At 34.8% G+C, this 25,573-nt stretch overlaps 1 protein-coding gene across 1 annotated transcript in view; it reads left to right on the forward strand.

The window, feature by feature from the left end:
* The window catches only part of NCAPG (non-SMC condensin I complex subunit G), a 51,571-nt gene that overhangs the window by 18,959 nt on the left and 7,039 nt on the right, over positions 1–25,573 (forward strand). The window contains exons 8-16 of the mRNA XM_027835986.1: positions 2,268–2,408; positions 3,039–3,162; positions 6,580–6,669; positions 7,046–7,225; positions 15,904–16,014; positions 16,658–16,777; positions 19,201–19,440; positions 21,818–21,999; positions 23,923–24,097. Of these exons, the coding sequence (XP_027691787.1) occupies positions 2,268–2,408; positions 3,039–3,162; positions 6,580–6,669; positions 7,046–7,225; positions 15,904–16,014; positions 16,658–16,777; positions 19,201–19,440; positions 21,818–21,999; positions 23,923–24,097 (1,363 nt within the window). The remainder of the gene's footprint in view (positions 1–2,267; positions 2,409–3,038; positions 3,163–6,579; positions 6,670–7,045; positions 7,226–15,903; positions 16,015–16,657; positions 16,778–19,200; positions 19,441–21,817; positions 22,000–23,922; positions 24,098–25,573) is intronic.

The raw sequence follows: 25,573 nt of genomic DNA on the forward strand, positions 1-25,573 counted from the left end.
AAGTACTTAATGTCATTTCTTTGAATCTTGCATCAGCCCTGGAACACTGCCAATATTATTATCATTTCCGTGTTAATAGTGAGGAAACTGAGGCTCAAGAAGGTGGCCTTGCCCATCCATTATCACACCACTGGCAGTAGAGGAGACCGTTTTTAAATATGGGGCTTACTGGTTCCAGGTTCAGCACCCTCAGTTGGACTAGGTGGCCTTTGTGGCTATTATTCTATGTCTACTGTACCTCCTACATTGCCTTATTACAGTTGAGTCAGGTTGCATCATAACCCTCAAGCACAATATACATGTCACTTGTACATGGGCAATTATGATGATGCAGCTGATTTAATGCTTTATGGCTATAAGACACTTTACATACTTTGCGTCATTTAGTCTTCTCCACAACCTTGTGAATTGGGCAGGATGGTTATAGTCATTTGACAGATGTGTGAACTGAGATTCAGATAGGCTAAATAAATTGCTTAAGGTCATACAGCTAATAATAATGTGCACTGGGACTAAACCTAGGTCTTCTAACTCGTGAGTATCTTGGTCCTTCCACTTATGCCGTCCTGTGTCTCTTATAGGAAATAATCTCTTTTTACAGGAATGATAGAATTATGAAAAAGAAAGTTTATTGGATTAGAGAATCCCTTTTTAGAGACGTTCTAAGATCCTAGGGATCTTAAAAGATGATTAAAAATGATTGATTTAATCGTCCCTGAATTTTAACATGTCTGTCAATCAATATGTTTATGTAATTATGGGCCTTGATGCCACATTCAATAAAAATGTGTTGACTTTGTTCTGTTCTTTAATGAAAGTAGGTGCAAATTTCTTAGTATGTCAAAAAAAACTGTAGCACCATAGGCTACACTTATCAATCATCTATTTACTTCTCTTGAGATTTAGAGGGGTCAGGTGGCGTGAAGTTGTATGTCTATAAGGGAAGGAATGATCTTTGCCACTCGATAGGAAGATTTCTCAGAAGAGTGTCACTTGAAAAAGCCTCCAGAAATAGGCAATGATTAGTAGTGCTGTAGCAATTTTTCATGTACGTGTATGTAATAGATGGTATTTGAAGTAGGTTGTCTTAGGAAAACAGTAATTGGTGGGAAGTCTGGCTCCCAACTAATTACTAATTGACAGCTTGTAAATTTAAGTTTCTATTAACTTATTCAATTTTTAAAGGCACTGATTCCTTTGATCTCCAAAAAAACAAACAGCTGGGGTATTGGAAAGTCAACTCTCACTGGTACTCCTTTAAGAAATTATATTCTTGTTCTTTACATTTCCAAATTGTGTGTATGTTTTATCTCCCCAGTTGAATGTAAGTCTCAACTTCTGGGACTTTTTATTTTTTTAATCCTTAACACCTTCTGTAGTGCCATGTGTGTACTAGGTGCTTAATAAATATCTGCTGCTTTGACTTGAGTGCAGGTAGTGTTGCTTTAGGAAAATGGATATGTGTCTGGATGTGTACAGAACGGGTTGGAAAAGGTTGAAACAGGGGGGCCAGGTTGGCGATAGCAGGAATTCAGGTCTGGAATAAGGGCCTGGTTGACAGAGGTGGCAGAGGGAATGGAAAGAGGCTGAAAATGAGAGATTTTATAATGAAGGAAGAATTGCTGGGGCTTGACAGGTAGTGAAATGTGGGGGACAAAGGAATGGATGAATTAAAGATAATTTAGTTATTTCATATTGAATACCGATGAAGTCATGGAAGGATTTTGTGATAATGATATTAATGATGATAATGCCTAGCATTTATACTGTGCTTTAAGGTTTTGCAAGCACCTCTCGGTGTTATCTCATTTGATTTTCACAACAACCCTGTGAAGTAGGTGCTATTACCCTCGTTTTTCATATGAGGAAACTAAGGCTTAGAGAGGTTAAGTGACTTGATCAGGGTCATGCACCTGGTATGTATCTGAAGTGAGATTTAATCTCAGATTGTCCTGACTACAAGTCTAACGTTCTATCCATGACACCAGAATGTATTTTGTGCTGATATTTCCCCATTTTAAAATTGAAAACTGAGTCTCAAATTAATTTTATACATTCCTGAATCATTTATTATTTTGTAAAAGCTCATAATGATAATAGTTTTTCCAATAAATGGCTTCATTATAAACTTATCTGTATAAGTTCTCTAATACTAAATTTAAAAGGAGGCTGGCCTTTTTCATGACCTCTTAGTGGTTTAAAAAAGATAATGTCTCTTGATGTATTTTAAAAGATATTCTGCTTTTATTCATTTCTTTTTAATTTAGTTATATTCAGAACATTCCAGTTGTTACTGAAGAAAAAAGAGGAGATTTTGCCTTTATTGAAAATTTGATGACAAAAGAGTTTATAGGTCAGCAGTTGATTCTAATTATCAAGTCCTTAGATACCAATGAAGAGGGAGGAAGGTAAGTCTAAATATATATCATTCATATTTATTTATTTTGATCCACTGGTTTCTTGTTCCTTTCCCCGTCTCCAGAAGGAAAATATATTTTTCTGTTTTACTAATGAATTAACTTTATTTTTATTCAGTTTGCTTTGACACAGCTTTTCTAAGAAACAACCAGGCTCCCTAAACAAAATACATTTTCTGAAAATCTGAGAAGGATAGTATATTCATTTCAAATTTAACTTCATAGATGTAAAAATTATAGTCTATCTAGTTAAAACACTACTGTAAATATTTGTTTTTTATGAATGACATTCTTATTCTACAATAGTGTGGCTTTTCATTTAAAAATTTACATCTTTTAAAAAATTATTCCAGCAACTTCTAGTGATATTTTATAAACAATGATTTAACTGTAGTCATTCTATCCTAATGATGTAAACAAGTAGAGCCCCTTTAAAAATTATTTTATATAAGATAGAAGTTTGATTTTTAACTCACTCTGGCTCCATAGATTTTTGAATCTGTAGTAGTGTGTTCTGGCAGAGAATACAGATGAATGTAATTAAGAAGAGAGATGACACTTTACAAATCAAGTCATATATTGTCCTAATCAAGTTAACATTTTTTTTTTTTTCAAATGCAGAAAGCAATTATTGGCTGTCCTGCAGGAGATTCTTACCCTACCAACTCTCTCGATTTCCTTTGTTTCTTCTCTGGTTGAGAGACTGCTTCATCTCTTTAATGATGATATTAAGAAGACACAGATTGTAAGCAACTTTCCTTTCTGTAGGAGTATTTATAAATATGAGAGGCAGTGTTGTATAAAGGATAGAGTATCGAGCTTAGTGTGAGGAGGACCTGTCTCTGACACTAGCTCGGTGACCCTGGACAAGTCACAACCCTCTGTGTGTTACTTAGGCAACTGCCTAGAACTTATCCACTAAATCATGGGCAACTTGCCAATGGACAAAATCACAGATCCCTCTGAGTTGGTCCCATGTTCCTAGTAGCTATGGACAGAGTTGTCTATACCACCTTTATTATATTTAAATTAGAACTTTATTATGATGTCTTGTGATCTAATAGCTTCACGTGAATCAGTTTTGTCTCTTCACCCAGGTTGTAAATATCTTGATGACAGTGCCTATCTTAATTTTTTTTTTTATTGCCCCTTAGTTCCTAGTAAACCACTAGGCCCATAGTTACTCTTAGTCCATATTTGTCAAAACATTTTGAACTGGTATAGATTTGGGAGCAAGTGGCAGGTGAGCTCCCTAATCTGTGGGCTCGTCAAGGTGAGGTTGCCTGGCTGTCTCTTTCAGCTTTTGACAGTTTCTCATGCTGTCCCCCATGCTTGTCTCCCATGCTCTCCCTCCTCTGCTCCAACTGCTGACCTCTCTGGCTTCCTTTAAGTCTCCACCAAAATCCTACCTTCTACAGGAAGCCTTCCCCAACCCTTCTTGATTCCAGTGCCTTCCCTTTTTTATTATTTCCTATTTATCCTGTACATAACTTGCTTTATAGATAGGTTGTTTCCCCCATTAGATTTTAAGCTCCTTGAGGACAGAGACTCTTTTGCCTCTGGTATCCCCAGTGCCTGGAACATTATAAGTGCTTAATAAATATTTACTGATTGATTGAATGATTAACTGAAAAAGAGAGAATAGAGTCACTGCTTTTACTTTTTGTACTTATATCCAGCTTTATAAGACAATATGAAAAGATGTTCTCATCTCCAGTTTTCATGGAATTAACAGGAGATAAGTTTGGATAACTTAAAGGACAAGAAAGTGTAGAAAAGAAGCAAAATTTAGCTTTATACTGTTTAATCTTTAATGTTAGTGACTTCAATTTTTCAAGCATTGACTATGAAGAACAATAGACCCCTTTCAAAATCTCTCTATGTGTGTGTGTGTGGGGGGGTCTTCTGTTCAAAGAATTTTTGAGACATTTTATTAGATTAACTTTTTCTCTGTTTTTCTCCCCCTAGGCTAGTGATCTAAAAATATTTAGTATGGTTTTCAACAGCAATGTTTTTTCAGATGTTTTTGTTATTCTTCTGTGGAGTCTGGGTGGGACTATTTTTGTGCAGTAATTTTCTTTACTTGAATTCAACAAATCTTTATTAAGCAACTACTGTATATGGAGTAATGTGATAGGCAGTAGGACACAGAAATAAATACTATCCAAAGTGAGAAGATACATTTACACAAATAACTGTGTCACAAATGATACTTTGATGAGTGTGAAAGTGAGGTCTATGCAAAGCATCATGAGAAACTTGAGAATGGAGACAATGCTCTCATCAGGTGGGGCCTTAGGCAGAAAGAAATTGCATGTATCATTGGATCATACACTTAGATGACCTGGTCCTGGCCCATTATTTAATACATGAGGAAATTCATAGAGGTGAGATGATTTGTCCTAGATAAACTGGTAATAAATGGTAGAGCAGGGATTCAAACCTAGAATCTCTGGGGGAAAAAATCATCCTGAAGGTGTTAGAAGTGCTATAACCATGTAGATAAAATCTTGCTGTCTCAGATTAGAGAAATCCAAATATACCAATATGCAGTCCCTTTAAAAACAGGTATATGGATATTTAAAAGATCTATTTTAAAAATAATTTTTAAAAAATTTAGAATTGCCCCAAAGAACTCTCAAATGTCTATATAGTGTTATTGTTACTTGGGAAGCAAACATTTCTCTTCCTGCATTTTCATACACTTTACACAAATTGCAGAAATCTTGATTTGAAAGGTATATATAATCTCTGTTATCTTTAAAAAACGAACTACTAAGAATTAAGTAAGCCCAGTGAAACTGGAAATGAATTATAATGTTGCACATACCATTTACTACAGGGCCGTCTTCCTTGGCATCCTGAAGTCTAGCAAGAGCCTGGGATTGCATAGATTCTTATGTTTTTCATTTAATCTTTTAGTTAAATAAGCATGGCCTCATTAATTTTTACTAAACAAATCTAGGCATTTTCCATCATACTTTCCAAATGACCATTTATAAGATGGTAGCTCTAAATCTAACCACATTGCTTTTTGCTTCATGAAAACATATTTAGATTAATAATGAGGCATTTTAAAAAATAATCTCCTTTGATTTTTCTTAACAATATGTAAACAAATATACTTGCTCAGTTCAACAGATTATATTTCTTACATACTGAAAATTTTCAGATCATTTTGTAAAATATAACAGAGTAATACTATTTTCACATCTTTTGACTTTAAATAAAAACTTTCTTTTTTCCATTGTGTCTTTAAGCTTCTTTCCTTAGCCATTGTAAGCATTAGAGAAAGCATGACAAAGCCATGGAAGCAGGAACAAGCAGGGTGAAAATGGGGATAGTGAGTACTATAGTTTAGCTGGAACATAGCCCAGGTATAGCGAGTTGTCTGAGGTAAAGTAATAAAGGGAAGTTGGATTGAGATGGTAGAAAGTTTTGGATGCCAGGCAGGAGTTTGTACTTTTATTTTTCAGGCACGGAGGATCTGGTGAATATAAGGGCTAGCAATGGTGGGTATTTACTAAATACTTAATAATTTTTTTTACCAGAGCGACATTTTAGGAAAACTACTCTGGCAACATGTAAGATGTATTAAAGGAGGAGTTAGGTGAGAAGCTGGAAGGCTAGTTTGAACATAATGCAACTATCTAGATGAAATAGAATATGGACTAAAATAGCCTGTTTGTGATAAAAGTGGAAAGGAAGGTACAGATGGGAGATTCATTGCTACTATACAGTCAATAGAACTTGACTAGTAAGTGGATGTACAGAATGGGGAAGAATCAAAAATGACTCTCGGCTTATTAGCCTGGGTGACTTGGAGAATGGTGGTACTGTCAACAAAAATAAGTCAAGGGGAGGGATAGGTTTTCGATATACAGTACTGACGTGTAGGTGCTCATGATACCACCAAGTGTGATACTCAGTAGGTAGTTCAAAGTTCAGGGCTAGAGTTCTGGGGAAAAATTGGGAGTAGGATTATAAATTTTGAAGTAATTTGCGTAGTGGTGATCATTGAAGCTATTGAGAGTCAATGAGAACATCAGGGAAGAGGGAAGAGAATTAAGGAAAGAATGTTGGGAAAAAATGGGAGAAAGTTTGGAGAAAATAGGAGATCCTTGGGAGAAAATAACCACTGCGATTTCTTTGTTCTCATCAGGTTACAGAAATTATTTCAGAGATCCGAGAGCCCATAGTCACTGCTGATGCTACTGAAGATTCTGCTGAAACAAGAAAAAAAGAGCTCAGAGTAAGTCCCTTTCTAATTGAATAAAATAAATGGTCAAGGCCAGTATAGTTTTTAACTTCTGATTTTTGTTCTAAATCTGGTCTGAAAACTGCATTGAGGGAAGATAGAGAAAATTATAGTGTACTTGAAAAATTCACATTTTTTGATTAAATACTATACTCTAAGAGCATCAAAATCTTGGTCAAATTCTGTCTTTAGAAAGGATCATACATTTTTTTCTTTCCAAAAATTTATGTCCTTCTGTTTAATGTCATTGTTCTAAATTTTTGTCATTGAATTGTTTAACATATTAAGCCTACAAATGTCACTTTACTACAAGTTTTAATAATAAATTTAATAAAGTTGTTATTTTTTTCAAATCTTTATCTTTCTTTAGTTGGCTGAAGTAAAAGTGAAGCTTATTGAAGCCAAGGAAGCTTTGGAGGAATGCATTACCCTCCAGGATTTTAATCATGCCTCTCTATTAAAAGAGAAAATAAAAGAACTAGAAGATACCAAAATGGACCTCATAAAAGAAACAGAACAACTTGAGATTAAGGAGGTTCACATGGAGAAGGTACAAATTGGAAGCCATTCTCATGTTAAACTTCAACTACTGTTAATCACCTTAACTAAAACTTCATTTTCCTTAATTAAAGCCAGAAACCTTGCAGATTGTGCTTTGAACTTGGAGAGTTTTGCAGCACGGTGGCTTGACCATAAGACCTGCCATTCTGGCTTGCTTTCTTAGGCCAGAATTGGGAAGCCTTTATTCAACTGCTTATCCTAATTAGCTAGTATGTTATACATTTATGTATCCTACTAATCATAATGTCCTGAAGGCTTTGTATTTCCTTTGCCCTTTCATGATTTTACATAATAGAATGGGGGCCCTGGTTGAAGCATGAAACCGGTGGGGGGGGGGGTGCCCGTCGCGCAGAGGGCACTCTTCTTTTCCTACCTCTTCTCCCTTTGCAAATGAGATCTGGTTATTGTCTTTCAGATCAGGTGTAGGTCATCATGGCAGTGAAGCTTCTAATATCATTCCCTTTAGCTAATGAGTTCTTCACATCAGCTCAGCTTTAGTGCAAAAGTAATCTTGCATAAAATAGCTAGATTATCCTTTAACAATTTTAGCTGTCTGTTAATGTTTTTTAAAACAGTTCCTTAAAAGATCTATCTTCTTGCCTATTGAAAGTGTTAAGCATCTTTGAACAAAAGACTTTAAAGAAGATTCTACACTGGTTTCTTCAAGCCATTTGAAACTAAAAACTAATTGGGGCAGCTAGGTGGCGCAGTAGATAGAGAACCGGCCCTAGAGTCAAGAGAACCTGAGTTCAAATCTGGCCTCAGACACATAATACTTCCTCCTGTGTGACTCTGGGCAAGTCACTTAACCCCAATTGCCTCGCCAAAAAGAAAAAAAAAAAACTAAAAACTAATCAATAAAATTTATTTTCTCTCTGATATCATAGGTGCTGTAGGGTCTTTTAGTATCTTAGTACTGTTGTTTTGAAAGTGTGTATACAAAAGACTTGTAAATGCTTAAGAATATTTTTTGTAAATTCTAGATGAAGTTACTATACTTGAATTGTTTTCAGTCATGTTTGCTTTGAGATTAAATTTTGAGTGCTTCACCATCTAATGAATGGTCTGGAATATGATTTTCATAAAATTTCATTGATCTTAATTTTCTTCAGATTCAAAAAGTCTCACGGTATTGGTGTATGACACACTTAAAACATGATTTTCAAAGTTCTTGCTGAAAAAGATGTTGTAATTTTAAAATACCATTAACTGCTGGTTATATTTGGGAAAAGATAAGTATCTGCCCTCTCATGAGCAGAATCTCCTTTTCTCTTTAACTGTAGTTTAGCTATGACAGTATAAAGTTCATGTCCATTTTGCTAATTCAGTATAAATGGTGTTCATAGGATAACACTGCTCTAAGTATCTTTTTTGTTTGTTTATGAAGTGCTTTAATTAGCTATTCAGTGCATCATCTGCTTATTTATCATATTAAAAGAGGGGTGATTTTTTTTTCTAATTTCAGCTTTGGTTTGGGGGTTAACTTTTATTATTTGTTTAATTTTTATTTATTTTGTTAAATTTTTCCCAATTACATGTTTGAAAAATTTTAACAATCATTTAAAAAAAATTTTTTGAGTTCCAGATTTACTCCTCTGCCATCCCTCCCGCATTCTTGAGAAGGCAAGCAATTTGATATTGATTATACATGTGAAGTAACACAAAGCATGTTTCCATATTAGCCATGTTGCAAAATAAACACAAAATAAAACAATAAAAATAAAGAAAGCTTAAAAAATATGCTTCAATCTGCAATCAGAGTTCATTTAATTCTCTCTTTGGAGGTGGATAGCATTTTTCACTATGGAACTATCTTAGATCATTGTCTTGATCAGAGGAGCTAGTCTTTCACAATTGATCATTCTTAAAATATTGCTGTTACTGTGTACAGTGTTCTCCTGGTTCTATTCACTTCACTTTGCATCAGTTCAAATGTCTTCCAAGTTTTTCTGAAACCATCCTGCTTGTCATTATAGCACAATAGTATTCCATCACAATCATATACTTGTCCAGCCATTCCTTAATTGATGGACACCTTGATTTCTAATTCTTTGCCACCACAAAAATAGCTACTGTAAATATTTTTGTGCAAATAGGTTCTTTTCCCTTTTCCATGGTCTATTTGGGATGCAGACCCAGTAGTGGTACTGCTAGGTCAAAAAGTATGCACAATTTTATAGCCGTTTGGGAGTAGTTACAAATTGTTCTCTAGAATGGTCGGACTAATTCACACATCTGCCAGCAGTGCTTTGGTGTCCCAATTTTTCTACCTCCCTTTTAGCGTTTGTCATTTTGCTTTTGTGTCATGTTAGTCAATCTGATGGGTGTGAGATGGTATCTCAGGGTTGTTTTAATTTGCATTTCCTAGTTAATAGTGATTTAGAACATTTTTTTCATGTGACTATTAATAGCTTTGATTTCTTCTGAAAACTCCCTGTTCACATCCTTTGATCTTTTATCAACTGGGGAATGGCTCTTACTTTTATAAATTTGACTCAGTTCCTTAATATTTGAGAAATGAGGCCTTTATCAGAGAAACTCGCTGTAAACATTTTTTTCCCCAGTTTCATGTTTTCCTTCTAATTTTGGTTGTATTAGTTTTGTTTGTAGAAAACTTTTTAATTTAATGTAATCAAAATTATCCATTTTATTTCCTGTAATACTCTTTGTTTCTTGTTTGGTCATAAACTCTCTTATCTATAGATCTGACAGGTACATTTTTCCGTGCTTCTCTAGCTTACTTACTGTGAAGGGGCCACTGATATACAGACTAAGAGATATAAAATTTCCCCTAACTATTGTTTTGACTGTATCTCACAAATTTTGGAATGTTGTCTTCTTGTTGTCATTCTCTGTAATGAAATTATTGATTGTTTCTATGGTTTACTCTTTGACCCACTCATTCTTTAGGATTAGATTATTTAGTTTCCAATTAACTTTTAATCTATGCTTCCATGGTCCTTTATTAAGTGTAATTTTTATTGCATTATGGTTTGAAAAAGGTGCATTTAATATTTTTGCTTTTCTGTATTTGGTTGTGAGGTTTTGATGCCTTACTACATGGTCAGTTTTTGTGAAGGGGCCATGTACAGCTGAGACACTCCTTTCTATTCCCTTTCAGTTTTCTGCAGAGTTCTATCATATCTAACTTTTCTAAGATTCTGTTCATCTCCTTGACTTCTTTCTTATTTATTTTGTCTAGGTCTGATACAGAAGGCTGAGGTTTCTCACCAGTATAGTTTACTCTCTTTTTTCCTCCTGTATTTTCTTTGTGTATAAACCATTTATCCATTATAAAACATTTATCCATGTTATCTTGGTGTATAGTATGAGATGTTGATCTGTGCCTAGTTTCTGCCTAACTGCTTTCTTGTTTTCCTGGCAGTTTTTTGTCAGATGTTGAGCTCTTATCCCATCTTTGGGTTTGTCAAACACTAGATTATCATGGTGATTTACTACTCTGTAGTGTATACCTCTGAAGTGTATAATGTATTCCACTGATCCACAACTCCATTTCTTAGGCAGTACAAGATTGTTTTGATGATAACCACTTTGTAATATAGTTGAAATCTGGAACTGCTGGGCTGTCTTCCTTCACTTGATATTCTTGACTTTTTTTCTTCTAGATGAATTTTATTACTATTTTTTCTAGCTCAATAAAATAATTCTTTGGTAGTTTGGTATGGCAGTGAATGAGTAAGTTAACAAGTAGAATTGTCATTTTTATTATAGTTGTTTAGGAAAATGTTTTGTAATTGTGTAAATATAGCCTCTTCTCCCCCCTCCTTTCTGTTCAACTCTTTCTCTCACTCCCTTCCATTTTCTCTCTCTCTCATCCTCTTACTAACTCTTTCACTGTCTCTCTCCAGTTGTTTAGAAAAATGTTTTGTAATTGTGTAAATATAATCTCTGGGTTTGTCTTGGCAGATAGACTCCCAAGTCTTTCGTATTGTCTGTTGTTACTTTAAATTGAATTTATTGAAATGCTGATGATTTATGTTGGTCTATTTTAAATCTTTTAATTTTGCTGAAGTTGCTAATTATTTCAGCTTTTTTTTTTTTTTAAGATTCTCTGGCGTCTCCAAGTATACCATTATATTACCTGCAACGAGTGATAGTTTTGTTTCCTCATTGGCTATTTTTATTCCTTCATTTTCTTTTTCTTCTCTTATTGCTATAGCTAGCATTTCTAGTACAATATTGAATAATAGTGGTGATAATGGACATCCTTGCTTCACCCCTAATCTTACTGGGAATGCTTCAAACTTTTATCCCCATTATAGATAATGTTTGCTTTTTGTTTTAGATTGATACTGTTTTTCAAAGTAAAAAAGGCTCCACTTATTCCTCTGTTTTCTAGTGTTTTTAATAGGAATGGGTGTTATATTTTGTCAGAGGCTATTTAGGCATCTATTGATATAATCATATGATTTTTGCTCTCATTAATACGGTCACTTATGTTGATAGTTTTCCTAATATTGAACCAGCCCTGCATTCCTGGTATAAATCCCACCTGTTCATAATGTATGATCTTTGTGATAAATAATATCCTTGCTAGTATTTTATTTAAAATTTTTGCATTGATATTCGGTAAGGAAATTGGTTTATAGTTTTCTTTCTCTGTATTTGCTTTCTTTGGTTTAGGTATCAGCACTATATTTGTGTCATAAAAGAAATTTGATAGGACTCCTTTACTTATTTTTTTTCCAAATAATTTATTTAGTATTAGGATTAATTGTTAAATGTTTGGTAAAATTCACGTGCAAATCCATTTGGTCTTGTGGATTTTTTCTTCGGCAGCTCATTGATGATTTTTCAGTTTCTTTTTCTAAGATAAGGTTATCTAAATATTTTATTTTCTCTTCTGTTAATCTGGGCAGTTTGTATTTTTGTAAATATTTACCCATTTCACGTAGATTGTCATTTTTACTGGTACATAATTGAGCAAAATCACTCCTAATAATTGCTTTAATTTCATCTTCATTGGTGGGGTATTCACCCTTTTCATTTTTGATACTAGTAATTTGGTTGTTTGTTTTTTTTTTTTATCAAATTAACCAATGGTTTATCTATTTTATTGATTTTTTCCACAATATTAACACCTAGGTTTATTTATTAATTCAGTGGATTTTTTCACTTTCAGTTTTATTAATCATTTGATTTTCAGGATTTCTATTTTGGTGTTTAATTGTTGACTTTTAATTTGTTCTTATTACAGTTTTCTTACTTGTATGCCAAATTAATTCATTGATCTGCTCGTTCTCCCTTTTACTGATATACAGACTAAGAGATATAAAATTTCCCCTAACTATTGTTTTGACTGTATCTCACAAATTTTGGAATGTTGTCTCGTTGTTGTCACTCTCTGTAATGAAATTATTGATTGTTTCTATGGTTTACTCTTTGACCCACTCATTCTTTAGGATTAGATTATTTAGTTTCCAATTAACTTTTAATCTATGCTTCCATGGTCCTTTATTAAGTGTAATTTTTATTGCATTATGGTTTGAAAAAGGTGCATTTAATATTTTTGCTTTTCTGTATTTGGTTGTGAGGTTTTGATGCCTTACTACACGGTCAGTTTTTGTGAAGGGGCCATGTACAGCTGAGACACTCCTTTCTATTCCCTTTCAGTTTTCTGCAGAGTTCTATCATATCTAACTTTTCTAAGATTCTGTTCATCTCCTTGACTTCTTTCTTATTTATTTTGTCTAGATCTGATACAGAAGGCTGAGGTTTCTCACCAGTATAGTTTACTCTCTTTTTTCCTCCTGTATTTCATTTAACTTTTCTTTTAAGAATTTGAATGTTATACTATTTGGTGCATATATGTTTAGTATTGATATTATTTCATTTTTTATGGTTCATTTTAGCAAGATGTAGTTTCCCTGCTATATAAAACCCTTTTAACTAGATCTATTTTTGCTTTTGCTTTGTCTGAGATCATGATTGCTACCCCTGCCTTTTTTTTTTCACTTCAGCTGAAGTATAATTATTTACTATAATAGTAAATATAATAATTTATCTCTGTGTATGTCTCTCTATTTCAAGTGTGTTTCTTGTAGACAACATATTGTTGGATTCTGGTTTCTAATCCACTCTGCTATCTACTTCCATTTTATGGGTACATTTATCCCATTCCCCTTCAGTTATGATTACTAACTGTGCATTTTCCTCTGTGCTGTTTTCTTCTGTTTATCCTTCTCTCTCTTTTATCCTGTTTCTCCTCTAAAGTCTGTTTTTTTTAATTTTTTTAATTAATTTATTTTTAGTTTTTAACAATCACTTCTATATGCTTTTGAGTTATAAATTTTTCTCCTCCTCCCTCCCTCCCTTCCCTCCCCAAGATGGTGTGCAATCTGATATAAGCTCTACATATACATTCCTATTAAACATATTTTTACATTAGTCATGTTGTAAGGAAGAATTAGAACCAATAGGAGGAACCACAAGAGAGAGGAAACAAAGCAAAACAGAGGGAAAAAAAAAAAAGAGCAAATAGTATGCTTCTATCTGCATTCAAACTTGATAGTTCTTTTTCTGGATGTGGATAGCATTTTCCATCATGAGACTTTTGGAAATGCCTTAGATCCTTGCATTGCTGAGAAGGGCTAAGTCTATCAAAGTTAGTCATCACACACCGTGACTGTTACTGTGTACAACGATCTCCTGGTTCTGCTCACTTCATTCAGCATCAGTCCATACAAGTCTTTCCAGGTTTTTCTGAAGTCTGCCTGCTCATCATTTCTTATAGCACAATAGTATTCCATTACATTCATATACCACAGCTTGTTCAGCCATTCGCCAGTTGATGGGCATCCCTTCAATTTTCAATTCTTTGCCACCACAGAAAGAGCTGCTGTAAATATTTTTGTACACGTGGGTCCTTTTCCCATTTTTATAATCTCTTTGGGATGTAGCCCTAGAAGAGCTATTGCTGGGTCAAAGTCTGTTTTTCTTTTGACCACTGCCTTTTATCTTTTAACATCCTACCTTTTATCCTCTTCCCCTCCTAATTCCCTGTTGGGTAAGATAGATTTCTATTACCGGTTAAGTGTCTACATATATTTTCCCTCTTTGAATCAATTTGGGTGTGAGTGAGGTTCAAGTATTTAACAACCCCCCACTCCAGGGGGGTGTGTGTGTGTGTGTGTGTGTGTGTGTGTGTGTGTGTGTGTGTGTGTGTGTGTGTGTGTGTGTGTGTGTGTGGAGTCAGGATAGTCAAGAAAAGACAGACTTGCTCAAGCTATCCCTCAAACTCTTCTACAAAACTAAATAATTTTGGAGCAGCAGAACCCACAAAAGGAAGAGTAAAACAATTTTCCAGCTCAAGACAACTTAGAATTTCTACAGGAAAGGTCTGGTGCACAAAAGTAAGAGTGGAGTCTGGGCACAGGTATATGGTATGAGATGTTGGTCTATACTTAGTTTCTGCCATATTTTTTTCTAATTTTCCCAGCAGTTTTTTTCAAATAGCTTGAAGCTTACTCTCATCAGAATTAGCTCAGAGAATAACATACACACTCAGTTGGATATAGAAATCTACCTTCCCTGTAGGGAAATAATTTGGGGGGGGCTGATAGAAGAGAGAGAAGGTGGTTGTCAGAAGTAAAACACTTGTGAAGAGGGACAGGGTGAAAGAAGGGAGAGAGGGAGGATAAACGGGATGGAGAGAAATACAAAATTAGTTATCATAACTGTACATGTGAATGGGATATACTCACTCATAAAACGTAAGTAGATAGCATAGTGGATCAAAACCCAGAATTCTACGATATGCTATTTACAAGAAATGCATTTAAAGCACAGAGACATACACAGAGTAAAGGTAAGGGGCTGGAGCAGACTCTCTTATGCTTCAGCTGAAGTAAAAAAAAAAAAAAGCAGGGGTAGCAATCATGCTCTCAGACAAAGCAAAAGCAAAAATAAATCTAATTAAAAGAGATAAGGAAGCAAACTATATCTTGCTAAAAGGTACCATAGACAGTGAAGTAATAACAATACTGAACATATGCACCAAATAGTATGACATCTAAATTTTTAAAGAAGTTAAACAAGTTACAGGAGGAAATTGACAGTAAAAACTATACTAGTGGGGGACCTCAATTTTTTCCTTTCAGAACTAGGTAAATGTAACCAAAAAATAAGCAAGAAAGAAGTTAAAAAGGTGAGTAGAATTTTAGAAGAGTTAGATATGAGAGACCTCTGGAGAAAATTGAATGGGAATAAAAAAGAATGTACCTTTTTTCACTGATACATGGTACCTACACAAAAATTGACCATGTATTTGGGCATAAATACCTAACAACCAAATGCAGAAAAGCAGAAATATTAAATGTATCCTTTTCAGGTTATAATGCAATAAAAATTACATTCAATACAGGGTTGTGGAAAGATCAAAAATTGTTTCAGCTACTTTAAAAATATATTAGAAAAGTGATTATTAATAAGGCAAAATAGATTTTGAAATATAGAGTTTTTCGGTTTCTAAAGTGCTGTTGCCACTAATTAGATTATTTTGAAAATGTTCATTGCAAATTCACTGGTTATCAGCATAGAATTTAGCACTTTGCTTTGAGCTCTGTGGCTAGAACTTTATAACCTTATATACATAATGAAACATTCTCTCCCACTTATTCTGAATATTTTTACTTTATTTGATTTCAGAATGATCCTGAAACATTACAGAAATGTTTAATTTTATGCTATGAACTTCTGAAACAGATCTCTATTTCTACAGGCATAAGTGCAACCATGAATGTTATTATTGACTCTTTGGTAAGTTAGCAATGGCTTCTAAAGCTTTATTTTACTTTCTCCCTTCTTCCTCACCCCTTTTTAATCAGTATGTTATTTAGTATTGAAAAATATGGGAGTTGTTAATATTTTTCATGTGTGTAAAATATGTCCATCACAGAATGTTAGCTATGAAAACCAGTGATTTGGGGGAGGCGAGCGTCTTTTAAATTAGAAATAAATGTAAAATATATTTAGCTTTGCATAGTAAGAGATAAAGATGTTAAAACAGATCAGGGATGACAATGCAAAAGAACTTTGCTATATTACAGATTAGAATATATTAACTGGTTTAATCTTAGATACCATTCAAAGGGAGTTTGTTACTAAAGTACACGTAGGACCTATTTATGAAGTGATCACACCTATAACACAAGGGTTCTTAACCTTTCTTGTGTCATGGACCCTTTTGGCAATCTGGTAAAGCCTATAGACTGCTCAAAATAATAGTGCATAAAGGAAAATATGATTTTAAAAAGGAGCCAATTTAGGTCAATTTGATTATTGTTTTAATATCTTAATGAGTTTATATGGAATTATAATCTTGTACATGTTTTCAACTGATTATTATATGTTGAAGATTCATTATATTCATCTCAGTTGTTTTATTTTCTGATTGTTTTAGATTCTTCCTGGAATAACAAGTATTCATCCTGTAGTGAGAAATATGGCTGTTTTATGCCTAGGTTGTTGTGGTCTGCAGAATCAAGATTTTGCCAGTAAACATTTTGCACTGTTATTGCAGGTAAAATTTAATTTTTGACAAGATTTCATTTATTCTTTTTTGGGATGGAAATGTGTATCTGACATAATCATACTAAGTAGATATTTTTTAGTTTAGTTTCTGTTCACGTGGAACTCTTGTCTTTTTTTTTCTCTATGGATAGTTTCAGGACTTTTATTAGAATGAGGAAATCTGTGCTTCCTTAGGGTTAAAAACCAAACCCACTGTCTTTCTCAGATTGTGGTAGCCAAAATTGATTTCAGAAATCTACATCCACATTTGTTAGATGATTGTTGTTTTGCTTTGATGACTATTTCCATTATCTAGAACAGTTGCTAGCCAGTAGGAATGAGGAAAGTTAAGGAATTATTGGAGTTGCACTGTTTTTAGATTTTAGAGTTAGATATATTATCACAGTTTTATGCACTAGGATATGATTGATCTTTTTTAGTTCTTGCCTTCAGAAAGTTACACAAGATGTATGTTCTTAAAGATCTACACAAATCAGAGTTATGTAAAGTGAGTTGTGGTGTCCTGTTTTGTTTTTTGTCATTATATAAATGCTTTTTCTTAGTTTTTGATTGTCAGTGGCCCTTAACAGGTAGTTTTAATTTTTCTGTTAATACTTCTTGTGTTAGATAGTCATCTATAGTCATTGTGATAGATAGTCATCTATAATAATTCATTAATCCACTGGATCCATGATGTCATTGATGTGGGTTTTCCTGACATTTCTCATCCTCTGCATTTCTTGACCTTATAAATTCCATAAATCTTCCACAGAGGTTCTACCCAACACACTTAAGTCCCGCCCCTCTATTAATATCCTATGGGTAGAGATATAGTACTTGGCTGTTGTCTTCTTATCCCTTGCTTTCAATACATGAGAGCCTTACCTCTTTTTTTTTTTTATCATACTATATGAAGAGCATCAGAAGAAATTTCAAGTGTTTGTCCTGGAAGAGGAGACAGGTGGATATGGAATGTTTGCTCTCTTTAAATATTTGGAGGACTGTCATATGGAAGAGGGATTAGACTTTTTCTGCTTGGCCTCAGAGGGCCAAGCCCTCAAGTAGTGGGTAGAAGTTAATAGAAACTGATTTAGGCTTGTTGTAATAAAAAAATCCCAGTATTAAGAAGTTGAATGGATTGCTTTAAGAGATAGCAGGTTTCCTTCACTTGAGTGTTTCAAGCTCAGTAATTACTTGTTTAGGATGTCGTAGAGAAGATTATGGTGAGGTTTTCATAGACAGTACGTAAGAAGTCCCTTTCCTCTCTGATTCTGTCCTGATTACCAGGTATCTCTACCTCTGTGTCCTACCAACTCCTCAAACTCAGCAAGTTCATAAAGGAATTTGGCATCTTTTCCCTGAGTTTACCTTTCTTCTAGCTTCTTGAAATATATTAATCACATTGCTGTCCTATCGATCATCTAGACTCCAGTTCTTAATATCATGACTTTTAATTCTTCCTCATCCTTCAGTACCCTACGCAGTGATTTGCCAGGAACTGTTGATTCTACCTCCAAAATATCTTTTGTCTTTTATTTCTCTGCTCCTGCTGCTTGCATCCTGGATCATATGATCAGCACCTTTACCTGTTATAGCCTCCTGATTACTGTCTCTCCCCTCTTGAATCCATCCTTTACACAGCTGCCACAGTTGTTTTATAATTAAATTGTCTTTAATGCTCAGGGCTGACCATGTTAATTCCCTACTCAAAAACTTTTAATACATATTATTTAATGCAAACTCCTTAGCTTGGCATATTTAAGACTTTCTGTAATTTGGTTCCACCTTACACTTTTCAGCCTTACTTCACATTCCTTCTCTTCATGTACTCTATAGTCTAGCCAAACTGAAGTTCTAGCTATGCCCTGATATTGTTCTGCTATTTCTTAACTCCATTTTTTAGTACAGTTCATTTCCTTTTCCTGGAATGTCTGCTTATCTCTGCCTGTCAAAGCCTTCTGTTTCTTCAAAGTCTCTTAGATGCCGCCTGCTCTGTGAAGCCTTTCCTAATTCTTCCCTTTCTCTGTGCCTCTCCACCACCGAAGTCATCTCTCTTTCAAATTTTCCTAGAGCACATTATTTTCATCCAGTCTTTGCTCCAAGTGCACACTCTATTGTATCATAATTACTTGTATGCTTATGTGCTCCACCACTACTAGCCCTAACCCAGCCAACCCTCCTAACAGATTTCTCCTCACCCTGGATTCTATATATGAATGAAACTGTAGGTGTGATTTAAAAAAAACAACTCATCACCTAGCATATTTTTTGCACACAATTGTTTAATCACTGTTCGTTTAAATTGAATTTTCAGGAGGCGTCCATTCTCTATTTTGAGATACCCCAATACACTTCTTTTGTTGAAGCGTGTATTAAAAACACGATCAGTGTTGTTTGACAGAAGTACATTCTTCTTGCTTTGCTTTGACTTAGGTTTTGCAAATTGATGATGTCACAATAAAAATAAGTGCTCTCAAGGCAGTTTTTGACCAGCTATTGTTGTTTGGGACTGAGCCATTTAAATCCAAAAGAGTCAAGGACCTTGAGAGTAGAGAAGCAGAGATAACTGATGGCGGTGATGCTGACCATGAGCTAAAAATAAAAGCTGTAGAAGAAGAGACTGCAACTGCTAAGAACATCCTGAAGCTTCTGGCTGGCTTTTTAGACAGCGAGGTAAGGAACAATTGTCAGCCTGTTAGGAAACATCCTTAGGATGTATTGTTATTTTTTGTTTACATTTATTCATGGACTCTGAAAATCTCATATACATTTCCTGCATTGTAGAGTGTCTTTTAAACCAAATATTGATATTTACTTCTAATATTTTTGTGCTCTTATTTTCAGAGGAATGAATACTACTTAGGGATTTCTTTGTTTTCCTTTCTCTTGCTTTTCATATGTAACTTGACAATTTTGGGACACATCCAGTGTTTCTTCCATATTCTTAGGTGTTTAAATTGCTTTGGAAACATTTCTGATCATAAACTGTTTTGGGCATGTGTGCATTGGTCTCATCTCCCCCAAAAGGATTGTAAGCTCTTGACGAACAGCAATTATATCAGATGTTCTTATATCTCCCTCAAATCTAGTAAAGAGTTGAACGCATTGCGAGCACTCAAGAAGTACTTATTGATTGAATGGCTTATTCAGATTAATGGCTTAATACTTATAAGTACAGGAGGTGAAACATTTTGATGTTCTTTTTTTCTTCCAAGAAAATTTAGATTGATTCGGTAATATCTCTACCAAAGTATTATATTGTGTGATCATTCGTTCATTTAGCAAGCATTTATTTAAAACCTCCTGTATGCAAGGTGTGTTAGGCACTGGGGAATTAAAAAATAAAAATGAAACTGTTCCTACTCTCGAGCTGCTTGTTAACTGGGCAAAAATAACATGAACAGACAGGTATATACGGAGTAAAATATGTACAAAGTAAACACAAAATAATTTCCACAGTTAATATAACAGTAAACATTATAGATTGAAAAAATTAGATTATCAGGAACTAAGGGGGGAAAATGGCTTTTGAATACTTCCTACTGTAAGCTCTTTGGGGATAGGGACCCTTGTCACTTACTTTGTGTTCCTGAGTACTCAGCGTAGCCTGGTGAAGACCAAGCAGCTTGGAGTCTCAAGTAACTTTAGCTAAATTTTCCAACCCTCTTGGTCTTCACCATGCTATAGATCTGATTAGTGAAGACTGTTTGATCTTGCCCAGAGGATATTATAAGAAAACAACATGGTGTAGTAGAAAATGTATAGGGGGTAGACCTGATTCAAGTGTCATCCCTGACACTTACCAGCCGAGACTTGGGACAAGGCATTCTGCAAAATTCAGCAACTGAACTTGACCATTGTTCAGGTTTCTTCCAGCTCTTTCCTTCAGCTCCGTTTTAAAGGCTTATTCTTCAAGCCCTACCTTCTACATGAAGCCTTTCCTAATCCTCTCTATTTTTAACCTTTTCCCTAAATTAACGTGTATTTATCTTGTGTATGTTATGTATATTCTTCTGTAAGTCCATGTCTGTCTCAAGAATGTAAGATTTTTGGGGTAGAGACTGTTTGATTTTTTTATTTTGAATCCCCCATCTTAATAGCACAGTGCCTGGCATGTGGTGACACTTCATAAATGCTTTTTGATTTGGTTGATTGACAAGGAGGATTATCAGGACAAGCTGAAGACTCATTCATAGGATCATAGATTTAGAGATTGAAGGTAACACCAGTCACCTAGTCCAGCCCCTTCATTTTTAGATGAGGAAAGGAAGGCCCAAAGAAGTTGCCTAAGGTCACAGAGTAAGTAAGTAGCAGAGTCAGTAACCACTGTCCTCTTTACCCACATCCAGTACTCTTTGCACTATGCCACATGCTGCCTAGACCCCTTGTCTATCAAATCTTGCTACAAGACCCTTTAGTTTAGTGGCTTTATTTCCTCTATGCTAAGATTAAGAAGAAAACTCAGTTCCTCCAGGAAAAAGCAGCTTCATGACTTCATATGCATATATATATGTATACACACACACATTTTTCACAATTTATACATCTATAAATATTATGTTTGGAAATAATTCCTTTTATTTTTTGGCGGGGGGGGGGCAATTGGGGTTTAATGACTTGCCCAGGGTCACATAGCTAGTAAGTGTCAAGCGTTTGGTCTGAGGTCAGATTTGAACTCAGGTCCTCCTGACTTCAGGGCCAGTGCACTGCGCCACCTAGCTGCCCCAATTTCTTCATTTTAAAAATAGGAATAATGATGTTCTTCATAGTGGTATGAAGGAAACACTTTGTAAACTCAGACTCTGGAACTCCAGGTTTATACACAGTTGATCCAAGGTTAAATTATGAAATGGGCAAAATTTATCTTCTATGCCCTCTTTTTGTACTCCACTTCCCATAGCATGTTCTTTTAAAGAACTAGGTAGATAGGTGGATATTGAGCATTATCTTTAGACAATAACTATTTAAAATATCAGGAATGACTCCTTGTCTATTTTAGAAGAAGTAATTGTGCAGATATCCTTTCTGTCATTATCTAAATCTGTTTCAGATTTCTGAGCTCCGGACAGCTGCTGCAGAAGGACTAGCCAAACTGATGTTTTCTGGACGATTAGTTAGTAGTAGGCTTCTTTCTCGTCTTGTGTTGTTGTGGTACAATCCTGTGACTGAAGAGGATGTTCAACTGCGACACTGTCTAGGGGTGTTCTTCCCTATATTTGCTTATGCAAGCAGGTATTTGAATCAAATTAATATATTAAAATGTAATTTTTAAAATGGTTTAGTTCATCAATTGAATTGTGGGCAAAATGAGGAAAAGAAAGAGAAGCAAAAAGATATTAGAAGCACTTAACTATTTCTAACTTCACAGAATGAGTTCATTTCAGCAGAGGCTATTTCAGTCAATTTCTGTGAAATAAGTCCTCTTTACTCCCTTCATTTCCTTTATAAAATTAAATAAGGGCTCCCAAAAAAATTAACACCAAGTGGAATTTTGGGCCAGAAGAGTCTCAAAATAGTTCAATACGAATTTCAATTTTTTTCTAAATGTTAATTTTTCCTGTTTAACATTTTGCTAAAACTCATTTAAAGAAAGCTTGGTGAGACTAGTCAAACAAAGTTATCCCAAGGCATTTAAGGATCAAAAAAATGGAAGGTAGAAAACAAACTAGATAAAAGAAAAATATTTATTAAAAAGTATTGTATCAAATCATTTTCTCCATCATGGAACCAGCACCCTTGAATCCTAACATCATGGTCAAAGATGTGTTTATGAGGGAGGTAGATACATTATTGAAGAGAACAAAGATGGGAAAAGTAGCTAGATTAGACCAAGGAGAAGAGATCTTTGTTGGAGCAACAATTTTGAGGGCATCAAAGTATCAGTGTGAAAAGTGTTGATACCAAGATATAAGGGGGAAAAAATTGGGAGAGAATACCAGTCAAAATGTTTGAATCATCTGAATTAAGGGTTTTCTTGATGAGAGTTCGGAGGAAGCACGCAGGCTTTCCCAAGCTATTTTCAGCAGTAGAGGACATCTTTGCTATCCTGAAAGAAGTCTCCTGAAAGAAGTAGAAAATATAAACTCTCATTTATCTTATTGTTTGTTGATTATTAATAAGCATTTATTTTGAAAGAGCAAAAAGGTGCCTTATGGGCGCTTTTAAAAACAAAGCCTTTCCTCTCCATATACCAAAATAATTAGATTCTTCATTATTTAAATAATAATAGCTAATATATAGCATTTTAAAATTGTCAGAGCAATTTACATATATGACCGTATTTTGCTCTTATATCCACCTAGGAGTTAGGTGCTATTATTCCTAAAGACGAGCAAATTGGCCCAGTTGGGAAATGAATTAGGTCAGAAACTCCTATGGTAATCAGCAGTGGCTCCATTAACACCTTCTGTACTTTCTGCCTGTCTAAGACAGGGAGACCTGGTCAAAAAACTCCCCAACAAAAACCATGTTTATGGAAGGAGGGATTTAAAAAATACTTCAGTGACTGTTATTTTGTGTAAGTAGTTGCTATCCACATTAATGACAGACATGATCAATAATTAGTTTTCCTTTTTTTTTAATTCCTTCTACTAGTCTATCAGAAAAATATTTCTGTAAATTTTTTTATAGTAATTTTTGTTTTTGTAAACTTTTGGGATCAGTTTCTCATTTGATTTTTCTCTTTTCATTGAAGATAGTTAAATTCAGTTCACACTTACATAAGATTTTTGACCAATAAGATTTAGATTTGAAAAAGGACATTGGAGATTATCTAATCGAAAATGTTCACTTTACCGATGAGAAAATAGTCCTAGAGAGGTTAAGAGCTTACCTGAGTTTACTCAGACAGTAAATTATAGAGCTGAGATTCAACTTCAGATTCCAAACTTTGTTCTCTTCATTGTACTGTACTGTTCTATTTTATGTTGCCCATAAGACCCTACCAACTTTATCTAGCTGTCCAGTTTTATTGAGGTGTGGTGGGCTCAGCTGAAATGACCCTATCTAAGATGTTCAGATAATGTCAGACTAATCTGTACATTACTGGAGTGAACTTTATAGGTAATATTTGCTAATGTTCATTTGATTTTCTTCTGTTCTTAAATAACTTGAATTTCATAATATTTAATAATGCCTCATAACTTTTTATAACAGGACTAATCAGGAGTGCTTTGAAGATGCTTTTTTCCCAACTCTGAAAACACTGCTTAATGCACCTGCATCTTCTCCTTTAGCTGAAATAGATATAGCTAATGTAGCTGAACTACTTGTAGACTTGACAAGACCAAGTGGAATGAATCCTCAAGCCAGAAATTCCCAGGACTACCAGGTAAATCTATTAGCACAGAGAGGAGAAAATTGGTAACTGATATACTTATCAAGGTATACGTAGCACAGAAATGAAAGAGACCTGCAAAAATCGAGTTTGCCTCTGGGCTACATGTGAGCTCTCTGAGAAATTATGTTCAGATGTTTGCTAACAGTCACTTTTGTTTGTTACATTGAGTCCTTTGAGGGGATAAAAAGTAAAGATGGTTGTAGATCTTGCCCTTCAGGAACATATAACTAGTATCACAAAATATAGGCCCTTTGAAGACTCCCCCGATGGCTGTTCTGTTTGAGGATTAGAGGTGACAATACCAAGCACCTGCACAGCAACCCTATGAGCTAGGTAAATTTTTTTTTTTTTTTTTTTTTTTTTTTTTAACCATTTTACGGGTGAGAAAACCTAGGCATACAGAGGTGAAATGACTGCCCCAAGGTGACAGAGCCAGGAATTGAATTGAGAACTTCTGACTTTAGGTCCAATGATCTTTTCACTCTAGCACACTGATTCATAAGTTCAGCTGAAGAGTTCCAAAGTTGGACAAAATCAGTCAATTCCTTTTATAGTTATAATGAAACATAGAAAGTCGGATGTGAAATGTCAAGTGGTTAAGGTGAAATAAAGAATTCACACAGTTCAGTTAAGTAATCAAATATTTATTGAGTGCCTGCTGTGTGTAAGGGATTGTGCCAGGTGTTATTGGGTACTAAATTTATGAGAGGAGATAATAATGACAGACTCTTAGAATTCAAAAGACCTGAAAGGTTCCTCTATAAAACCTTTACCTTGCCCCCCCTTTACAAATGGAAGACTTACTTCCTAAAGGACTCAGTTCAATCTTATATAGCCCTAGTTAGGAATTTTTTCATTAAATTAAACTGAAATCTGCCCCTCTTCAACTTCCACTTATTGCTCCTAGTTCAGTCCTAAGAGCAAGCAAAGCAAGTGTCCTCCCTCTTCCATAGAACAGCTTTTCAGATATCTGAAAGTGCCAGTCAGGTCCTCCCTACATTTTCTCGTTTGGTACCTAAATATTCCTCATTCTAAAACTCATCTTTTTATGGGATGCTTTCTGATTCCTTCGTCATCCTGGTTGCCCTCCTCTGGTCCCACCTTCACTGCTTTTCCTAGAATGGAATGGCCAAAACAGAATACGTTCTTCCAGGTATAACTAGTGCAGAGTAGTAGCATGTCACTTCTCTTGTTTTGGATATTATGCTTATGTTAATGTAGCTTTTGACATCTATACATGAAACTGCTAATAAAAGGTGGATTAGGATTTGTGAGACACAAGTGATACTGTGAAGCCCTGTAGGAATTCAGGCAGTGAGAGGTCATTGTGGCTGAGATGGTTAATGCAAGTTTCTTGGAGGAAGGCATATAGAACTTAATCTGGTATTTGAAGGATGGTTATTCCTCAGATAGATGGAGAGGAGAAGAGTGACATTCTAAAAGAAAATATGCAAAGGAATAGAGGCA

Source organism: Vombatus ursinus, unplaced genomic scaffold, assembly GCF_900497805.2.
Source record: "Vombatus ursinus unplaced genomic scaffold, bare-nosed wombat genome assembly UNPS02014818.1, whole genome shotgun sequence".
NCBI lineage: Eukaryota > Metazoa > Chordata > Mammalia > Diprotodontia > Vombatidae > Vombatus > Vombatus ursinus.